The sequence below is a fragment of the Catharus ustulatus genome, chromosome 1, assembly GCF_009819885.2.
Source record: "Catharus ustulatus isolate bCatUst1 chromosome 1, bCatUst1.pri.v2, whole genome shotgun sequence".
Classification (NCBI taxonomy): domain Eukaryota; kingdom Metazoa; phylum Chordata; class Aves; order Passeriformes; family Turdidae; genus Catharus; species Catharus ustulatus.
Window position 1 is genome coordinate 13,418,842 of NC_046221.1, and position 22,476 is coordinate 13,441,317.

Here is a 22,476-nt window from a genome sequence, read left to right on the forward strand (position 1 = left end):
TACCACATGGCATCAGGCAACAACCCCAGAGCTGAAGAGATGTTTGGAAGAGGACATGCTGCCACAGGCAGTGTTGGAGAGGGTCCCTCGAGGATCACCAGCCTTGTACCTGTTCCTAACATAATTTACCATATCCTCTCCATCTCCAGTTCAGTTACTGTCTGATCCTATAAGACTGTTTTATGTTTAGGCCTTGCACTGATGGAGCAGCAAAAGGCTCTTTGAAAGCACCCCTCACTGGGGTGGAATGCAAGGGCCATGGTCCACCTGGAGTGTTCCTCAGTACAAACTAAGATGTTCTGTGATAAAAGTCAGCATGAATAAAACAAAGAGGTTATAACTACTTACACATACAGCACTCATGGCCATCGATTAGCCAGTGTGAATCCATGAGCCACAAGAAACAGTCAATCACATTAATTTCTTAATTAATTAATGTTCCTTTATTGACTAGAAAGACAGAAAGCATATTTCAGAAACAAAAAGCAATCTGTGATATCTAAGCATTAAAATCCCTTCCCAAACTGAATCCTACTCCTAAAACTAAGATAAAGTTTAGCATGGGAAGAAAGTGTTATGTTGATTTATGCCCTGGTTTACTATTGCTGAAGAGCAAACAGCAGAGCAGAGAGTAGTTCCTGTGACAAAAGCATTAGACTGGCACAAGGTTCTGCATCCTTTGACTACCTGTGACACACATCCCTACCTTTTTGTCAGTCAAATGAAGTAGAATTTAGCTAATATGCAACTTGAATATTGGTCAGTCATACATTGGTCAAAAAGTAGATTGGACACAACAGCCAAATCCCAGTCAATTTTGATCCCTAACAATTCCTTTTATAGCATCTTTACAAGATGCTCCATAAATACCAGCAGTCTTATGTTCCACACATGCCATTGTAAGAGGGAAGCCAGTCACTGGAAATTAAAGTGCCTTTATTACATATAGAAAGTGTAAGAGTGGAAAGAGGTGAAGAGGAACAGACAGTCCAAAGAAATACAGGATAAGATTAGGAAAAAACCTCTCCCAAAACAGAAGCATAATTAAGTATCCAAAGTGCCAATTAACAGCAAATAGCCAATGAGAGAAACGTGTATGGAAGAATGCAGTGATGTGTGGGGAATTAAGGGGCCATATTGCAACTCAGCTTTATACAATGGGGAGTTACAAGGTATTTAAGTTACTGAATTCTACTTAAGAACATGAAGTCCCGCTCAGTTCTACAGGAACATCTTCACAGCTCTGACAATTTGGGTCCAAGGACTGCTCCCATGAGACATCAGTGTCTGTGCCTCTCAAGGCCCTGTCTCACTGTATCAGGCAACCAGAAGAACATTATGAATGAACTCCTGATGCACCAGTGACTCGGAACAAAACTCTCACTATACCATAAATACATTTTATGTCTACATGGTGGACCATGTTATGAGACTCAGTAAAAAGCAGTTGTTTAGGGGAAGGGAAGTTACAAGCAGTTGCTTATTCTGAATTTATGTACAGGTTCAGAAATTTCCTCTGTAAAGCTTCCAATCCTTCCCCACACACAATTATCACGAACCATTTGTGTTACTGTAGAACCTGTAAGCCCAAGCTATGGATCAATCCTACACAGACACAAAGGAAAAAACAACATGCTTACCCGATGCAAGTCATGCAACTCAAACTGTCTCCATAACACAATTTTTAAAAATTTTATTGCCTTAAAGCTAATTACTATCATGCATAGTAGAATTATCATAAAAAACATTCTTCATATTGCATTTGGCCAGGTTTAGGAAGGAGAAATATGCATTGAACACAAGGAGAAATACAGATTATTACAGTATTGCATAAGCTCTGCATAGACAGGAGAAACACTTTATTTGAAAGCAGTGGGGTTTTTTACATTGGTAGATAAAATGTATTCCATGAAAATTACTTACAAAAAGTGAACACATGGGAACCACTCCAGTAACTACAGTCTTGGAGGGCTTTCTGTTAGAAACACAAGAATATGTTTGGATATCATTTATAACATGTACTCCCTGGCAATAATTTACCCTTCCACTCAGAAACCTTGTATAAAGATACTTCACTGTTGCCACACAAAAAAATCAGAATAACTTCAGAGAGAGCAGCAAAGGAAATTTGCATCTGACACTAATCTCTTCATAGGATAAAGTATATTTTAATGAAGATATTGTCAGCAATACATGTGTTTATGCTTCTTTTTTCTCTTCACACTTGGATTTTATTTCATTTATGTCATGATCTACCTTGCAAGTTTAAGAAATGCATCATTTATTCATGACCTCTACTTTCTTTCAGAACCTCAGTTACACAGCAGACCAGGTTAAAGAAAAATCAAGTGGTTTGTCTGATAACAGTTAGTGTCAAAATAAACTGTGTATGTTGAATTTCTGTTAGCTGAAGTCATAATAAAAAAAAAATCCCCAACCCAAAAATCAATGCTTGCTTTATCTTTTCCCAGAATAAACTCTCATAATTAAACTTTCTACTTTTCCAAGTAGCTGACTATGTATTCGTGCACAGCAGGAGGTTTTCTCCACAGACATATTGACTTGGACAATAAACAAAGCAAAAATCCCTGACTGGAATTTACAGCTAAATTTAACCATGCATATTGTTAATAAAATTTGCATATATGTCTTTCAACATTAAGAAAAAATAAAAGTTGAAATTCAATTAATTTGGGCACTGCACTGCTTTGCAAGAAAAAAAAAAAGGAGATTTAAGTTGTAATTTCCATATTTATTGAGGCTGTACGTCACAAGAAATCTGTGCAAAAAAAATCCTGGTGCTGCCTTGATGAGATTTGAAAGATGACAGCATATTAATAGTAAAAGAGCTTCTCCTTAGCAAAGATGGCTTAAACAGTACCTATAAAACACTGATGAAGAGCCACATAATTTTATAAAACATTTCCAGCATCTCTTATTTCACTGTCCTTCAACCACAAAACAAGTAAAAGCAGCTAACATGTTTTGAAGAAATATTACTCCCCCTTTCCCCTCACTGTAAACTTTCCCATGAAAAATTAACAGATCAGTCAACATTGACTTCTTACAATTAAAGGTGGTAAAGGAAACATTAACTGATACTTTTTCATTGATTTTTTTTGTCACAACACTGCATCACCGCTAGCCCTCCAAAGCCATGAACTATCAGTAGCAAACATTCACCTTCCAGTCTTAATTTTTATGTCTCTTTTCACAGCATCCTGGACATTTGGATGTCTTAGGAATTTGATTTAAAGGAATTAAGGTTTCTAGTTCTTTTAAAACTAAGTTACTTTACCTGGATCTGCCTAGCCACAAAAAGGAGACAATGCAACACAGTTCTGCCAGCATAAAACCTTTCAGATAAGCAAATATACTTTCCATCTAAAGAGAGAAGATCATACTCCTTTGAGGTTACTTTTCCAGTACAAAAGCTGGATGTATTCCAAGGATTATGCTGTTGGTTGGGTGGTTTGGGTTTGTTCTGTTGGAGTTTTTTTCTTTCTCTCTTTTTTTTTTTTTATAATTGAAACAGTGAATTTTTATCAGTAAAGCTCTCATTAAATTATAAAAAAATGTTCACATTACCACAGCATGTTCTTTATGGCTTTTAATACTTGCACTTGCTCTGGGCAGGATTTCAAGGGCATCTTTAACCTTTGCTTAAGTCTTCAGAGTTTGGCTACTCCTCAAGGACTCTCTCACTGGAGGAGTGAGAGGGCAAAAGCGAGGAACTCGGTCATCACTTCAGGCATTCCCTACATCCGACTGTGCGAATAAGTGGCTCAGTCATTCTTTTCTCAGGTTTCAGGTGAAACAAACAACCATTAACACCCCGGTGAGATGCACAGATCAGCTCTCACCTCTCCAAGCATTTCTAGCTCACACTGCAGGCCTGGGCAGGAGATCTCTGAATCCTGAATTTTTCCTTCAAGTATAGCTACAAGGTTTTTCTTTTCTAATCAACAAGCCGTGTTCTGCGAGAGAAGCGCACTACAAGCACCTCCAGCACTCAGACTGTGGCAATAAAGCTTCATATCCTCACCAGCTCTAACTCAGACTGTAAAACAGTGTGGTACCCTCCTGTGAGATCCTCGTGTTGTTACTTCAGGTTTGTTTCGCAAAATGCTGTATTCAGATTATGGTGTGATGGCTTAGATAGAGGAAGTGCAGGAGAAATTTAATTCTGCAAATGTGCAATAAAAAGTAGGTAAATAACCTCAGTGACACGGAGAAGTCATCAATGTCCTGTCTGCACTCCGGTGCAATCACAGAGAACCAAAAAGCTGCTGGAAGACATGAATTTCAGTGAGGTTATCCACGAGGAGCTGAGAGCTCCCTGTGATGTGTTCATGACATTGAGGTCAGCAGAAGTCAAGGATCACAATTCTCCAAATACAAATTGCTGAGCAGGAAACCGAGCCAGTAGTTAAACATCGCAGAATCAGGCACTGAAATTAATGAGTTAAAGATTAATTCACTCACAGACTGTGTGTACATGGTCACCTCATGGGGCCATCACCAGGAAGACAAGAGATCTTCTTAGAAGAACTGGCTCTACCAGAGGCTAATTAACAGATATGCTGACTGTAAATAAAAGCAGGAGGTGGTAAACAGAAAAGAATAGAAAGTTTGATGGGGCTCCCAACAGATGCTGTGTGTCAATAAACGTCAGTGGAAACTTAGATGTTGCTTTTGTGCTCTCTTAAGGAAATCATTATAATCACATTATTCTGTAACACAGTCTAGACTAATCTCCATGCCCCATACTAGAGAGGATATTTTTGATCAACTAGACATTTGTTAATTACAAAACCAAGCATCTTGAAGCTATTTTGTTTTACATACAGAACGAAGCAGCTTATTTAAAAGTGAAAATTATTACATTCACATTTACTACCCATAAAACATACTCATAAAGTTAACAACTATTTCTTACATCCCAAACCAAATTAGTGACTCTTGTAAAAATATTGTTTGATTCCAAAATGTCAGGTAGATAGCACAAACATGTCTACAAAACAGACAAGAGACTGATACATACAATGACAATTAGGCTTTTTAAGCATAGAAACACTTTTACAGTTTATCCTCATAATTTCCTAAACCTGTAGATGCATGCCTTAACTCTGGGTTTTGACATTAGATTCTTTATATACATTTTACCATAGGATTTGCCTTCACTTTCTATTTCACAGATTTTCTGCCAACAAAGGACTCTCCATAAAGAAAATAATATTTTAATATTTTAAATAGTTTTAATAGTATTGAACACTTAGAAGATGGTAATATTCATTGTCTATACTCTGCCCTACACCCCCAAAAGTTAACCCCCACTGCAAACCAGATTTTTTGTTTCCTAATCCCCTCTCCCATTTAATGGCCAGATTTGACAAACCTTTTCTCAAGCAAACAGACATTTTAAAGTAACCAGCATCACTCACAGGAGGACAGACTATTTTGCATGAGAAAGTTTACAGGATGTAATCTTCTCTTTTCCTTGAAGTTAAAGTAATTACTACCTAGTACTGAAATGAAAGAAATTTAATAGTGTCAGTCCAATTACTTGTGAACACATGTTTATTTTGCACCCAATTACTCCCCTCAATTCTTCCAGTTTCAAGAGTGGACAGATTTGGCAACTCTACTCGCTTCTCAGTTCTATTCCCTTCTCAGTTCTTGACATTATCATAAAAATTCTGATTAAGGCATACAAATTATGTGAGAGAAGTTGCACTATTCTGTCATTCTTGACACACTTTAGAGACAGGATTACAATATCTTCTTTCACTTCACAGAATTTCTAAATTAATTCTAATAGAATTTACATATTTTTTACTGCTTTTCTGGGAAACCATGAACATTTTTTCTACTTTTTCCAACTCGTGAATTATAATGTACTAAAATTTCTTCCTTGTACAATAATAATTTGAAGTAATGCTAATTGACTGTGGAGCACTATGCTTCAGAAAGTATTTAGATTCCACACATGAGCAGCTGGTACCATATGAGTTCACTCTTATGCTTCAATATTGCATTTTTCTTTCTCTGTTGTCCTTCCTGCCACATTTTGGGTTGATGAATCTATTTCTTAACAATACTCAAACTATTTATTTCTTTTAAATGTTGTCTGGCTATTATATTTTCTCTCAAATATTTATTTTAAATAGTTCCAAAATAATAAAAGGAAACTTCTAGTACTAACAATGTTCTGTAATAAAACTGTGCTGACAGAAGTCAATAAAAAGTGTCTGCCATGTCAGGAGAAGAAATAGAAGAGACCCCACCTATTTTGGTCAATATCACACCCAGGTAAATTTAAGCACACAGGAGTAAACTAAATATATCTATTTTCAGGAAATCATAAAAATTCTGAAGAATTTATTAAAAATATATAAAAAAACAACAATCCTGCTGTTTTACTAAGAGCATGCTCCTTTACAGATTTGATCATTAATGCCTGTGAAGACTTAAACAGCATAGCATTACTTAGCAGTCATGAACTAAGTTAAACTATCATAAAAACAAAGTTAAGAATATCTAGAAAGGTATTTCTGCAAAGCTGCTACAATACAAAACAAGCATTAAAGAATAACAATTAACTTTTGCTTAAGAAATGCCACATGCTGCCAGTTGGTGGTAGCTGCTGGCTACAAACTGAATTTTGACACTGAACTAATGACAGAATAAAATACATACTGAAACTAATGCAGATCATGCTAACAATTTTCCTCCCTGATTTTTAATAGTTGCTTTGTTTTCTCTTCTTGTCATGATACAAGGTCCAGTGGATTTTGCAGGAGTCTCACACTAATGTTCTCCGCACCAATTTTGGAAGAATACACTAAAGGTTTCACAGTAGTATTTAAGACATAGTTGTTGCAAATTCTTACTTCTACAAAAAGCAACAAAGGAGAAATGGAAGTTGCAAAACCTACTTTAAAAAAAATCAACAGAATGCTTGAGATTCCAGAATCACAATCTATTCAGACAAAATTATCTATTCTTATGCTCATATATTTAGTGATTTGTTTGCACATTTCTTGGTGAAAAAAAATTTAATTTTTTGATAAATTTTGATGAATTCCAGCTGGCCAAAGCCCACACTTACTCATTTGTCAGTGTACTTCTCCTCATCCAGGGAAGGCTATGACAATTCAGATCAAAGATCATTTAGCCCAGTATCCGGCTTCCAAAAGCAGTCATAAGCCAGAGTGAAGAGAGCATGAGCAAAGAAATCAAATACAGTATTTTCCCAGAATAACTCTCTAGTGCTTCAACTACATTCCACTCAAAAATTCCTGAGACTGATGTGATTTATCTACTTATCTTGCCCAATGGACCTTCTCTTTCACTTATCCAATTATCCCTTAAACTTATATAAACTTTTTTATCCACAACGTGCCAAAGCAAGGCTACCCTGGGCAAAGCACTAGGAACTGTATTGTAGTGATTCTGTTTTGTGCACAGCCAGTACACAGTACTCACACTTTCTTACTAAAACACAGCCAAAATAAAAATAAATTTTAAAAAAGCAAGATTGATGCACCCCTTGAAAGAAAGGAGTTTGCACATACCCAAGCGAGTTGAGTCCAGTGGGAATTAATATTCTGAACACAGTAAAATGCTGCAACAGCAAGAGTTATAACAAGGTTGAATATAGCTTGAAAGCAGGCAGATGTCATGAGTGAAAAAACAGACACCCTAACAAAAGCAGCCAAAAAACTCTCTAAGCCTCCCTCAGTCCAACAACCAAATTCTGATCCAAGGAGGTTAAATATAGGGCTGCTTGAAAATTTTCCACCGCATCTATTTTTGATGGGAAATGAGGCTTCCAGCTAAACACTTTCTGGTTGGATTGTTTGGGGGTTTTTGGCATGCCTAAATATGTGCTTCTGCAAATATATTTTTCGTACCAAAAAGCCAAACTTATCAACAAAAATATTTTGATTGAAACCATAGTATGTCATTAAGAAATGCTAGTGTAGCATTTCATTGTATCTCTAGCTTACCTGCTTTATGTGGCAGATCTCTATCAACTAGACTTACCATTTAAATGAGAATTCTGATGACAGATCACTTTGAGGGATTCCCCACTTCCAGCACTCCCTTCAAACTGGAAAGATCATGGCAAAATGTCAAAGGTGGAATGCAGCCTCAGCCTTGCAGAGCAGGGCCAGCAGGCATCCAGGTCACAATGCCAGAGGAGGACTACAGTAACATTTTTCAAATTCAGTTTGAGCTTTCAGACAAAGTCTTCCAGTCCTCTGAATTCTGTCAAAGCTTGTTGTGTTTCCTAGAAAATTAAGACAAAAAATAAACAAAAAAAGCTTTGCATTTTTATATCAAAAATTCGTGCAGGAAACTTCATGGGTGAAGAAAGGTCTTTCTTACTCATTAACCTGCAGATTCAAACCTATCACCTGGACCCATCCACCCACAAATCAGAAAAAAATTAAACAGCAGTAAAATGTTTCAAGCTTTCCATGACAGTTCTGTCAGCAGGACTGTTCAAAAGCCAAGGAGCTAAATCCATACAAAAACAAACAGAGTTCAATGCATGTGATAACTTAATGTATGAGCCCTAACCTATAAAAGATCAATCAGCCCACCTTACAAAAGCAAAGGATGAAAGCAAGATTCATACAATGCTAAACTTACTAAGTAAGAAACCTGCAATACAAAAATACATACAGCAAAATTGGCAAAGTGGAATGAAAATAAGATACTCCAGTTATTATTCCCTTTCAGGGTTCTCTATTTCAGTAAAGTAAACCAGAAGGAATAAATCAAATAATACTAATACAATAAAAAGTATCAACTATCCCAACATGGCTATTATCATCCCTTTTCTTGGAACCCCACAATCCCCTGGATGAACTGAAAGCTTTTCATCCAAAACCAGGCCCTGACCAGACCAAGACAGAGAAACACTCAACTGATACTACCAGGAAAACTGTTACAACTAAATTTCTAGTATTCCTCTTCCCTTGTGGCTGTTTCCTCACATACCATTGCATCCCTTCACCCCAATGGCAAAATAAATGTATAAAGAAAATAAATAAAAGACAAGAAATCAATCAAGACTGCACCTTTTGAAACACTGTTGAGACCCTACAAAAGACAACTACAGAAAATCTCATGCCAGTGGGGTACTTCTTTCTTTCCCCTCACCATACACAGAGAGGACTAGTCCTGCCATCATTATGCCAACTAAGAATCAAGAAAATTCAAAGGAACTGGCAAAGAAATATCCTTATTTTAGAGCTATGAGGAAAACAAAAAGAAGGACATTTTGCTAGTACAGTGCAATTCCTTCCAACACCTTGCTTTTCAATCACACCATTCTTTTAGTAAAATAAAAATAGAGAAAGGTGTTTAGCAGTTTCTGCTGAGACCAGGCACCTGAGAGCTCCCTATAAGCAGTTCCAAACACTGACTAATGCTGATTCCCTACAAAGTGTTAACATCTTTGACTATCTAGTGTTATAAAATGAAAAGTGCTAACACAATTTGTCATTCTCGAGGTAAATTTATTCATCAAAATTAGTACAAGCCCATACTTGCTGTCCTTACTCATATTTGGAATAACCAACCACTGTTTTCCCAACAAAACTGATGAAGTGAAGAATTAGTCAGGGTCTAACTCTGGAGATAAAAAAAATGTTTAGAATAAAAGAAATATAAAGAATAAATATTCAAAATCAGTGATGAAAGATACATCTGTTATTTCAATTTTATCTCCTGGCAATAAGTAATTTCAGTAAGAATTTTTCTGTGTGATTTTTATCGTTCAATATTTTAAAAATTACTACTGGGCATCCATCAAAAGTTGGGATAGGAAACACTGAAACTTTAAAAATGTCTACTTCAAACATATGCAAAACATAATTCCCTTAACTTATAATTTCACTGACCTCCAAGGTGCAAAAAGCAGCATCAGAATTTATGACCAACTTCATATTGTTCAAGGATTTAATTACAAGTTTCTTTTCAAATCAGTTAGACAGAGTTTTGCTTTCTTATATCTGGGTTTTAGCCTTATCCATGCCCTTCAAAATAAAGTGTCATTTTTTTTACCAGTTCACTTCTTCCTCATAAGCACATCATCTCTTTAGTTTCTCATTTAATTTACAGCATGTGAGAAGGCATATGTGCAAATTGATGTCTCCATGTAGCTTATGAAGAATTTCTTAGCTCAAAGTGGACTACACTGCTAAATCTTGTCTCTGTACCAACCTTTTTCCACCAGGCTGGGTGAGCTGGCACAGAGCTGCACACAGGCTGGGCTGGATTTCTTGCCAGGAGTCCCACAGCTGCGTGAGCTGAGCATCCCAGCTGTGACCTGCCCTACATGAGAGACAGACCTGCAGTCCCCACCTCCTCTGCTGGGGCTCCTTCTTTCACCCTGTCAGTATCAATACTCAGAGTTGGGAAGAGTTAAATGTGCTATTCACCCATCTGCTGTCACCCAAACATGGATTAAGTAACAAAACCAACAAGGTCAAGTTAAGGGGTGGAGTCCCCTAAATTCCCCCAAAAGCTATGACATCAAAGTCCAGATACCTGCATGTCATACCATCTTAAAGCCAGGTGGGAGCTGTAATTTGGAAGATGCTCATCCCAGATGGCTACATCCCAGGCAGGTAAGGCAGGGGGCAATGCAACAGCAGTGCATATTTGCCAGAAGTTTTGCAGGGGTTTATACCCAAGTTGTTAAAACTGAGGTGTCCAAAACTGAAGGCTGACCAAATGGGCTTCCCATGCTGGGAGTAGTGGTGGTGATGTGCCCTTCAAGCATACATGAGCATTAATTACAGAGCATGGAGACAGAATCACTACCATGACTGCAGACCCACTGGTGTGCCAGAGGCCTGGACACGCTCTCACTTTGAGAACAGAGTGCTGCATGTTCATACTCAGAGTGGTACATGCTTTTCACCAGGCAGCAACTAACAGAACCAGAGGACACAGTCTCAAGCTGCGCCAGGGGAGATACAGGTTGGATATTAGGAAAAAGTTTTTCATGGAAAGAGTGATAAAATACTGGAGTGGTCTGCCTGGGGAGGTGGTGGAGTCACCCTCCCTGCAGGTGTTTAAAAAGACTGGATGTGGTACTTGGTGCCATGGTCTAGTTGAGGTGTTAGGGCACAGTTGGACTTGATGATCTTGAAGGTCTCTTCCAACCCAGTGATTCTGTGAATTCTGTGAATACTCTCATATTAATCCCCAGTGACCAGACCTCTCCTTGCCTTGTCCTGAATCCACATAACCTTCCTGAGATCCAGGAGTGCATTTACATACTAATGTTCTAGCAGAGGCCCAAAAGTAAATTCATGGTTACCTGGGTAATCAGAGGAAGACAATGCTACTCACTCTGTCCATACACACATACATTATGGTTAGCAATTCAACTGCATGAAGTTGGTGTTACTCTCCAAATACAGTGACAATGGATCAACAGACTATTTAATTCAGCACAATTTGTCTTCAAAAGTCACATGATTTATCATGTGTGAAGCATCACAGCATGAGCACAGGTGGATTTATAAATGTAGCTTGGTAACTAATGGTGAATAAATTTTCAATTTATTTTATTCAAAAGAAAAAAAATAATATGGAAAAAGCCCTCAAGAACACTTATTTTCCTTTACAATCTTTATAATCTGTACTTTCGTTCCTTCCTCCTGCATTGCTTCACTAATGAGAAAGGAAGTAATATACAATTACACTGAGAGCGCCAATACTTTGCAGCTCGATCACCAGCTGCACAGTGTGGGAGAACACGGCTAAAGCCCTTCGACAGGAGCTCATCTTATATTGCACTCATGCTAAACTGCTGCTCCCACTGACTCCTTACATTCATTCTGCTGCTTATATTCCTCCTCTAGTGGAGCCCATGCTCTCAAAGCATCCTCAGGAAGAAATCTAACCATGGTCTGCTCCCATATTCAGCAGAAAATCCTCCAGTCACATTCAGGGCCACAACTTGCAGCTTCACTGTCAGAGCAATACTGAGACCCCAGCACTGATCAAGCCCTTTGTGATCATCCTTTATGACAAAGGAACAGCAAAGGACTCTTCCAGAAGCTTCTCCTCCTCCTCTGTCACCTGCTCACTGCACTCCAGGAGCAGCTATTGCAGCACATTGTGCTCAGCCTATTTTCTTGTTGCCTGAAGTCTCTGTCATGTCTCGTTCCTACCGAACAACAGTAGCATCGTGGTATTGTGCCCATCCCAGATGAGATCTGACATGCCTGAAAAAATGTAAGCAGAACATTGTTCTTGCCTACAAATAGTTCTCATGAATCACAATAAAGTACAGGCTGACTCAGAAGATGTATGAATGCCATTTATTTTTTAATTTATTTTTGTAAAAAGAAAAATACCAAACTGGAAGACAGATATGCACACTGTATTCTCCTACCCCTATTTCTCTTCAGGTTTCACAGTACTGGATTTTTGCTTACAATTCGTGCTTTTCATACTTGCAGTAGTACAAACCAGTCAATTCTGTCCCATACTTGAATGTGACATCATGTTGCTCAGTTCTGGACCACATGCGGCATGTGAGAGACAAGGACAGACTGGCGGGGGAAAAAACCAAAACAGTTTCCCATACTTTTAACTGGAACTTTTTAGAGGAAAGCTGAACATAGTTAGATGCAACAACTCTACCTCACTGTGTTTACTAAATGGCCTGTAAAAATACTCTTTCTTCCTGCTCCTATTTATCCTGTCTTCAAAAAGTTCCACAGTTCCTAGTTTCATGGTGTTGTTCAATGTATTGTCCATGCAAAATCCCCTATGTCTTGCAGCTAACCAGCATTTGCTTAGACAGTCTCTGCACAAAGCTCTGTGGCCTGTGATAGGAAGGAGATCAGCCTAGCCAGCCCTTCTGGGTTTAATCCATGAAATTACTGCCTTCAGTCAAGGCTTCATTCTAACAAGATTATTTGAACAATTTCCATGGACCAAGTTCTTCTTTTCAAACACTTTTATAAAAGCACCATTCAGTGACCTATCCAGTGCAGACAATGCCACACTAAAATTTACTGGAGAACATTCAGTGCAAATTAAAAAGCAATTTTTTTCAAATCTTATAAACTAAACATCTCTATTTTTACATAAACAAAATAGCATGTTAAAACCCAAGATTTCATGTGGCATTTTTATTTCCAGTTAAAAAAAAAAAAAACCAAAAAAAAACCACCAAAAAAACCCCGCAAATTTACCTATTTTGAACAAAAATACCTTGTAGTTAACATTACCTGGTTTGGTGGGATCCATATAATCCCAAATGCAAAGCCTTAGATGCAGAGAAAAACTAAGCTTATGTTAGAGGGGACAGTGCCAAACCTAATTGTTTGAATAAAAAAGGCGTGAGTGTCTGTGGCAACAAAGATCTGAAGTGACAAAGACTAGTCACAAAGTGACTAGATTTGACAACAAGTCAAATCTGTAACTTTGTCAAAAGTTATAATATCTGTAACATTCTTGCCAGCTTTGTATTTCTGCATGATTTGATGATTGGACATCTGTTTTGAAATCCCAGGGGTAGAAAAGTGTTCTAAAGTATTTTGCATTGTTATAGCAAAGTTCAACTTTTCAGAAAAAGCAGCTGCTGAATTTTCTGGAATAAACACACAAACCATTTTAAAGACTTGACCCTTGATTCCTTCTTCACAGGACTTCTAGGGACTTCAGGGAAGTCTCCAAGTATGAGGAACACACAATGGGCTCTGATTCCACAGCCTTGAGCTAACCAGGCTGCTTTTCAGTCACATAAAGCAGAGCAGCCTCCTCACAGCTGTGCTGTTTTGTATACCTGAAAGACAATTTTAAAAATTATCATGGTCTTACTAGGGAATTTGGATACGCAGTCATTACTAAATTGCCATAAAGTTCCATATTACCAATTCTGTCATTACTGAACAGCTTCAAGACACACAGTATCTTTGTGCTGCATCTCTTTTTCTCGCTGTAAGAAAACAAGAGCTCATGAATGACAGCAAAAACGAAGCCAAATGTACTGTGGAGAAACTTGGTTTTCTCTTATTTCTAGGAGAGTTATAGTGTAATTCTAAACTGCAGCATTCAGCATGTCTCCAGAGCTTCCTCGCTGAAATATAGCGGTGGAAATTTTACAGCATCTGTGTTGCTTTTGGAAGCCATCACCTCACATCTGCTGTCTCTGTAGTGTAGAGTTTAAGTTCAGCATAAAAAGGCACTTTGTAACAGGCAAGAGGAATCCTGACAGAGCGGTAATTTACAGACGCGCTCGGGTCCCCTGACTAGGCTCACTCAGTTTTACATTCTGCAGAGATTTTTAAACAAGGTGCGCTTCAAGCAGCCACCAGCAAAAGAGTCACTTCTTAAAATGGAGCATCGCATCCAGGACTGGAGACTTTTTAAAGATTGACTCTGAGTCAATTGATCACTGAGTCCTGTGCCAGACGTTTTCTTCACCAGGCATTGTCCGATCTCGTAACATTTTCCGCAATGGTGTTAACTAAATTAGCGCTAAAATAACCACCTGCTACTTCTGGAAAAGTTCTGATTTTGGTCAGAAGCAGCACCGCGCGTGTTGCAGCGCGAGCACGCGGAGGAGCGCGGCCCCGGAGCTCCCCGGCCCCGAGCGAGCTGCGCCGGGCGCGGGGTCGGGAGCGGCGCTCGGGCAAGTGCAAATCGAGTGTGATCACACAGCGGGCGAGTTTATCGCCCCATCATCGCTCATTTCCTTCTAACGGGGTAATCCGCGCGTTCGCTCACGCGGCGACAGGAGCCTGTTGGCTCAGCCAACAACCCGGGGATTGTTCCTTGTTTGGCCTCACGCGTTCCATTTCCTCCTCGGGCGCCCCGCACCGCCCCCCGGGGCGGGCTCGCTCCCCCCCGCGGCCCCGCTTCTCTCCGTGCGACTCCCCGCGAATCACACGATTCCCGCCGCCGGCAGCCGGGCCCTGCCGCGTTCCCGCGGTTCCAGTCATTAGGGCCGCAGCGGGAGCGCCGCGCGAGCGCCAGGCGCAGCAGCGCCTCAATTAACAAACAAACGCGCCGTCCCGGGAGCGCGACAACCCCCCGGGACGGGACGGCCCCGCCGCGCTCGCAGCCCGCGCCCGCCGCCGCCGCTCCCCTTAAGGTGGTCTGGCTACGGTGGGGCCGCCGGAACTCCCGCCCGCCCCCTCCCCGCCGCGGGCGGAGAACAGCGGTGACTGCTCTCGCGTCTCCCGGGAGCGGAGGGCGGGGGGCGCCCGGGGCGCGGAGCGGCGGCGGCCGAGCGGGCATCCAGCCGCAGATGGCTCCTCTGCCGGCCCGGGCGGGACACGCCGCCCTGGGCGGCTGCAGGCGGCTCCCCGGAGAGTCACCGCCGCGGCGCCGGGCTGGCGCTCGGGATCCCCGGCCGTGCCAGGAGCGGCCTCCCAGCGCTGCCCTGGGCCGCGGGGCAGTGGCGGCGGCGGCGGCGGCGGTGCGGGCGGTGTGTGCGGAGCTACGGCCGCGTCCTTGCCCGGCTGGGAACCGTGTCCACCTGCCGGGGCTTGGGGCCGCTCCCCGCCGTCCCACCGGCACGGGGAGCACACACGGCACCGCCTGAGCCGCCCCGGCCAGCGCCGTGACCGCGGCTGTCCGCGCCCCAGGGTCCCCGTGTCACCGTCACAGAGCCCCGGGCGCTGCGCTTGCACCGCGCGTTGTTCCGGTGCGCCGTGCTCCCGCTCCCGTCACCAACACGTGCGAGGGGAGCACGGCGGGGACGGGGCAGCGCGCACCCCGGCCCGGACGGTGAATCCCGCGGGCAGCAGCGAAGTGATGGGAAACCCCTCCCGAGACAGCCCTGAGCGCCACTTAAACTGCTGCTGCAGTGCTGCGACTTGCCGGGAGCCCTTGCAGGGGACATAGGTGCCCTGCACAGCTCGGCCCGGTGCCTGGTGCCGCAGCCCGCGCACCACGGTGCAGAACCGCGCGTCTCCGCACGGGCAGGGGCCGAGCAAACACCGCCACGTCTCCACAGCACCCGCCACAGTCCGGCGCGGCTCCACCTTAAGGAGCCCCGGGTCCCGCCCCCCGCGTCCCTCCCGAGCGCGGCTGATAGGCGGACGGGGCGGCGGGGGCGGGGCCCGGCGGCTCTCGCTATAAATATTCATGAGAGCGCGGCGGCCGGAGCGCCGCTGCCGGGGCCGGAGCGCGAGAAGTTGGCGGAGGCGCTGCCGCGCTCGACCCGCGGCTCAGGTGGCGCGACCGCGGCCGGGGCGCCCGGCAGCCGGTGAGGGACCCAGCGCAGGGCGAGGACCGACCGGCTGGCGGTCACCCGCGGAGCCGTGCGCTCGGACGGGCGGCAGAAGCGGCCGCTCCGGCCGCCCCAGCTCCGGCCCCGCCGCTGCCCGCCCGCTCGGGGCGGTGGGAGCCCGGCACCGCCTGTTCCCCGGGACGCCTCAGCCTTCTTCACCGCGCCGCCCGGGGGCTGACGGCGAAACTTCTCTGCCGCCGCCGCCCCGTGCTCGGCCGGCGCTGGAGCAGCGGCGAGAGGAGCTGCGCCTCCCCCTGCAAAACCGACCCCGCGGGGAGCGATGCGACGCCGGCTGAGGGGCCTCCCGTGAGCCGCCCCCCATCCTCCGGCGCCGAGTGGGGGCTCCCCCTCACCGGGTGCCCGCGGACGGCGGAGTCCGGCGGGGGCTGCGAGACCTCTCACCTGCGAGCGGCACGGAGGGGGCCGCCCTCCGCCCCCCGGGGGTAGCCGGGGCGGGGGGCTGCTGTGGCGCCGCGGCTGCTGAGCGGGACGGGAGAGGAGCCGGGGCCGCCGCCCGCGCGCCGCCGAGCATGGAGTGGAGTTACCTGTTGGAAATCACCTCGCTGCTCGCCGCCCTGTCCCTGCTGCAGCGCGCCGGCTGCGCCGCCGCCTCGGCCGCCGCCGCGGCGTCCTCCTCCTCCTCGGCAAAGGAGCTGTCGTGCCAGGAGATCACCGTGCCCCTCTGCAAGGGCATCGGCTACAACTACACCTACATGCCCAACCAGTTCAACCACGACACGCAGGACGAGGCCGGGCTGGAGGTGCACCAGTTCTGGCCGCTGGTGGAGATCCAGTGCTCCAGCGACCTGCGCTTCTTCCTCTGCAGCATGTACACCCCCATCTGCCTGGAGGACTACAAGAAGCCGCTGCCGCCCTGCCGCAGCGTCTGCGAGCGGGCCAAGGCCGGCTGCGCCCCGCTCATGCGCCAGTACGGCTTCGCCTGGCCCGACAGGATGCGCTGCGACCGCCTCCCCGAGCAGGGCAGCCCGGACACGCTCTGCATGGACTACAACCGCACGGACCTCACCACGGCCGCGCCGCCGCCCGCCAAGCCCCCGCTCCGCGGCTCCAAGCCCGGCACCGCCGCCAAGGCGCCCCCCGCCGCCGCCGCCCCTCCGGCCGAGGCCCCGCGCAAGCCGCGGCCGCCGCCGCCCTGCGAGCCGGGCTGCCAGTGCCGGGCGCCCATGGTGTCGGTGTCCAGCGAGAGGCACCCGCTCTACAACCGCGTCAAGACGGGGCAGATCGCCAACTGCGCCCTGCCCTGCCACAACCCCTACTTCAGCCCCGACGAGCGCGCCTTCACCGCCTTCTGGATCGGGCTCTGGTCCGTGCTCTGCTTCCTCTCCACCTTCGCCACCGTCTCCACCTTCCTCATCGACATGGAGCGCTTCAAGTACCCCGAGCGCCCCATCATCTTCCTGGCCGCCTGCTACCTCTTCGTGTCCCTCGGCTACCTGGTGCGGCTGGTGGCGGGGCACGAGAAGGTGGCGTGCAGCGGCGGGGCGGGCGCGGGCGGCGCGGGGGCCGGGGCGGCGGGGGCCGGCGGCGGCGCGGCGGCGGGGGCGGCGGCGGCGGGGGGGCGCGGTGCGGCGGGAGGCGCGGCCGAGCTGCAGCCGGAGCTGGCGGTGGCCGAGCACGTGCGGTACGAGAGCACCGGCCCGGCGCTGTGCACCGTGGTCTTCCTGCTCGTCTACTTCTTCGGCATGGCCAGCTCCATCTGGTGGGTCATCCTCTCCCTCACCTGGTTCCTGGCTGCGGGCATGAAGTGGGGCAACGAGGCCATCGCCGGCTACGCGCAGTATTTCCACCTGGCCGCCTGGTTGCTCCCCAGTGTCAAGTCCATCGCTGTGCTGGCACTCAGTTCTGTGGACGGGGACCCCGTGGCTGGCATCTGCTACGTGGGCAACCAGAGCCTGGAGAACTTACGGGGCTTCGTGCTGGCACCTCTGCTCATCTACTTGGCCATCGGCTCCATGTTCCTGCTCGCTGGCTTCGTCTCGCTCTTCCGTATCCGCAGCGTCATCAAGCAGCAGGGTGGCCCCACCAAGACCCACAAGCTGGAGAAGCTGATGATACGCCTGGGACTCTTCACTGTGCTCTACACCGTGCCAGCTGCCAGCGTGGTTGCCTGCCTCTTCTACGAGCAGCACAACCGGCCCCGCTGGGAGGCCACGCACAACTGCCCCTGCCTGCGTGACCAGCAGCCTGACCAGGCGCGCCGCCCAGACTATGCCGTCTTCATGCTCAAGTACTTCATGTGCCTGGTGGTGGGCATCACCTCTGGTGTCTGGGTCTGGTCTGGCAAGACCCTCGAATCCTGGAGGGCCCTCTGCACTCGCTGCTGCTGGGCCAGCAAAGGTGCTACGGTGGCTGGGAGCACAGGGGCAGGAGCAGGTGGACAGGCAGTAATCACCACGGCAGGAGGACTTGGGGCCGGAGGTGCTGGCTCCCTCTACAGCGATGTCAGCACCGGCCTGACGTGGAGATCAGGCACCGCCAGCTCTGTCTCCTATCCCAAGCAGATGCCCCTGTCTCAAGTGTGAGGAGGGGGAAAGAGGCCAAAGGTTAGGGAATGAGGGACACTGGCCTGCCTAAAATACCCCCTCACTGTTTGGTGCCATTAATGAACCCCTAATGGTCCTTATTAGCCACAGCTTGTATAGAACAATGCAGCTGGCAGAGGCCCCAGGCTCCAACCCCCTCCTCCTTCCCCTCCATTCATATGCAGGGAGCATGTACTTCAAGGAGCCAGCTTATTATTTTCCTGGCAGAGGAGGGTAGAGGCTCACCCGTGTCTTGCAGGGGGCAAGGCACAGCAGCTTCTGAGTCACTCTGGACTAACAGCAGCTCTTTACTCTTGGGAGGGAGAGTCTTCCTCCCCCCATCTTGAGGTGGGAGTCTGCTGGGGACTGCAGGTTTTTGGGATGTGGATGACCAGGCAAATGCCTTACAATATTGACTGAATCAAAACATGTCTTAATTATACACCCCAGCTAAATACGGGTTTCCTACATTAAAGGATGTATTTATATAATTATTTGTTACCTTGTACAGATGTGTAAAATATGTATATATCCAAAGCTATACAGTCTGTAAATTTTTTTGTAAAAAAGTTTAGAGGCTACCCCTGTAAGAGCAAATATGAGTATTCTATTTTGTCAATAAAATGACTTTTGATAAGTGACTTTTTCAAGCTTTTCCGCTACTCCCGCCCTGGTTATTCCAGCTGCTGTGTTTAGGTAGCTCCATAAACTATGAACTACATTCATGCTCCAGTCATTACCTGTTAGAGAAGTGAGATATGTAGACATAAGAAAACAAGCCATTCAACAAGTTGTTCTGAAAAAGTGCTTGCCAAAACTGGGAGGGGCCTTACCATATTCTTTTCCTTTTTTGAAAGATGATGGTGTATTTAGACTGAGCCTTTACAAAGGAGTCATCTCCCATGGTATGTTAAGTATTCTTTTAAAACAGGTGTTATTTTAGGAATGTGCACACCCGCCTCTCATATCTGTTGTCTACATTTCTGTGAGCACCTGCCTTTCCTGGGATACATACTGAAGTGTAAAAGGTTAATGTTTTAAATTCATAGATCATGTAGTATGGAGGAACAGTGAGTTGAGATTTGTTAGATCAATCTCTTGTTAACAGATTAAACTAACATCTTAACTTTTGTATATCAAATATGGTCCTTTTTCAAGAGAAAAGGTATTGTTCTTCTGTCAGGAGTAAGCTAATTTATTTGAGCAGAGGGCTGTTGAATTAACAGAAGAATGCTTTGGCAATTGTTGAACTTTTTACCTGTCTGCCCAGTGGCTCAGAACATCATTCCTTTAAGAGGAGCTAAATGAATAGGGTTAATCTGTAGGGAACTTGGTTTCTTTTGAGTTTGGGAAAACTTTGATCTTTTCTCTTCACCAAACGTGATGTATAGTCTGAAGTTTCTTTCCCTGCTGCCTGGTTCCTCTTGTTGCAGACCAATTGGCCACCATGGAGCCTTAAAGTTCTTCAATTAAAGGGACATGGGACTTTTTTTTTTTTTTATTTTAAGAGGAAGACTTGTAACAGTTAGTGAACACCAGAGGGAAAAGGGAGAACAGCCTTTTAAACAGCTTTTCCCTGCATTGTTAGCCAGACTGCAGGCAGCAAGGCATGGCTTGGAGCATTATAGAAAAGAGCTATGAATGCCCTACAGGTGGTCTGCTCACATAATCTCCCCAATTTAAAACATTTTCCTTTACAGGACAATTGCATTACAAAACTCCCTTCTCTTTTGGTCCTAATTGAACCAAAGAACAACTATAAGATTTTCTTAAAAACTGAGTGTCCAAAAAAAATTCAAAATCTATTAACTAACATTCTAATCTGTTTTCTAAAATGAGAGCACTCTGAATACCAGAAGTAAAAACTGCATTAGACATTACTCCAGATATTTTTATATCTTCTTCTTATATTCTGTCAAATTAGCAGTCATTTAAAAGCAATTGGTTAGGTTGTGTGTTAGCAGTGAAAAGATAGCCCCAGGTCCCTTATTAACCTGCCAATCATGATAAGAGATGGGCAGCTACCCTACTAATGACACAGATACCAGTCATGATTTGTGGGAAAAACCTTGTTTCATTGAGCACTGACTTGATTATTGGTGTCCCTTTCAAAGATCTCCTAACTTAATAGATCCCACTTCTACAAAGTCACCAGGAACATGAAAAGGAGTAATTTAAAAGGCTCCTAACTCCTTGATGGGAAAAATAATTTTAACTTCTTAAATGTAAAGGAAATCCCACTGGGAGTTATGCATGGTACCTATTTATGCACCAGCTGACCAGCATCAGAATACTGACATAGCTGTAAGTGGAAAAGGCCGTACTATTTTTCTATATTCTGAAAAAGTTTTTTTCAAGGTTGTTGAAACATTAAATCAACATGGCACTTTTCCCCGCAGTCAGGTCTTCCTTCTGGGGAAGACCCACATAGCACAATCAGTTCTGCAGTTAAAAACCTTGAGTGCCTTCCCGCTCCAGGTTCTAGCAAGGAAGGCAAAGGAGAGGTACAGTCACAGCTCCTCTCTGACAATTTGTTTAGATAGGTCTCTCGCAGACTGCAGGTGCACGTTGCTAGCATTGAGATAAAAGCATTTCTGGTAAAAGAAAAGTAGCCCTCTGGCTTAACCTACTCCAGAATGAGCCAAGAGAGGCTACAGGTGAGCTAAAAAAGGAGTCTCAGAGCTAGCCAGGTAAACAAGATGCCTGTTTTGGAATTGACTGAGTAATAATGCCAAAGTTAAATGAAAATTAGGCAAAATTAAAATCACTAGGAACACAAACCTGGGGAAATTGAGCTAAAGAAGCTAACTTAGAAGTGGAGATTTTTGTGAATCAGCATAAAATTTGTAGATAGCGAAAAACAAGCAGAAACACCACCAGCAAGGCAGTTAGGTACACAAAAAGTAAAAATCCACAGCTACAATGAATTTCACATTATTAGGATGCCCTTTCTCAAACTTTAAGGTTAAATTTGCTATGGAGATCCAGAAAGTAGTGGTGAGGTGATAGAAATGACATGTTAAATTTCAAGATCTGATGATAAACTGCCTTCCCTGTAAATTTGCCAGAGAGCTACTGAAAATAGACCAAGGAGGCCCATGGCCCAAGCCCCTGCCTGCAGAGCAGGAGTGCCATCAGCATCCCTGCTGGCATAAGCTCATCCACGGGCAGGGACAGCACCCAAACACACTGGCTCCAGAGAGCTAAGGGAAAGCTTTACTGTCAATGATGTGGCCAATAGCACAACTTGTATGGCAGCATTTTGAGGGGCTGGATAAAGGGAACTGAGAACCTCCCACAGAAAGGCTGAACTGCTCAGTTCAGGTGAGTGATCAAGTTAGCAGAAAAACATGGTTTGGGATTTTTTTTCTTCTCTAATAAGCAAGATACCTTTAGAGAGCTTTTTTTTTTTCCCTTGCTTTTTAAAATTTTTTTTCCCCTTTTCTCCAGGACCTCTCTTTGCTTTACATGCTCTTACACAGATCTTTCTTCTCCTGCTGCAAAAACTGAAAACCCCTGCAGCCTCCCAGAGAGCTGGCCTAACTTCTGGTGGGCCTCTTAAAAGGAGGCAGAGCAGTGCAGGTGTGCTGCAGAGCCTCAGCAGGGACACCTCACATCCCCTGGGGCCTGCTGTTCAGTCCCTGGGAGTTA

The 22,476-nt window shown here is 45.1% G+C and overlaps 1 protein-coding gene and 1 long non-coding RNA gene across 3 annotated transcripts; one reads left to right on the forward strand and one right to left on the reverse strand.

Moving 5' to 3' along the window:
• Positions 1–420: 420 nt before the first annotated feature.
• LOC117005640 lies at positions 421–15,077 on the reverse strand. 2 transcript variants are annotated; one of them, XR_004419859.1, is made up of 4 exons: positions 13,653–15,077; positions 8,050–8,296; positions 7,578–7,627; positions 421–6,895 (listed from the first exon to the last, which is right to left on the reverse strand). It is a non-coding gene; the product is annotated as an uncharacterized LOC117005640 (long non-coding RNA). The 2 variants fall into 2 exon arrangements; XR_004419858.2 differs by lacking the exon at positions 7,578–7,627 and having other exon boundaries at positions 421–4,451; positions 13,653–15,074.
• A 1,735-nt stretch (positions 15,078–16,812) lies between these two features.
• Positions 16,813–19,471, forward strand: FZD8 (frizzled class receptor 8). Its single transcript, XM_033077540.2, has one exon. It carries the CDS (start codon positions 16,813–16,815, stop codon positions 18,823–18,825), a length of 2,013 nt encoding a protein of 670 aa, XP_032933431.1. The 3' UTR covers positions 18,826–19,471.
• Positions 19,472–22,476: the final 3,005 nt, after the last annotated feature.

Coding starts and splice junctions, on each gene's coding strand:
- FZD8 (XM_033077540.2), top strand. CDS start 16,813: ATGGAGTGGAGTTACCTGTTGGAAATCACCTCGCTGCTCGCCGCCCTG.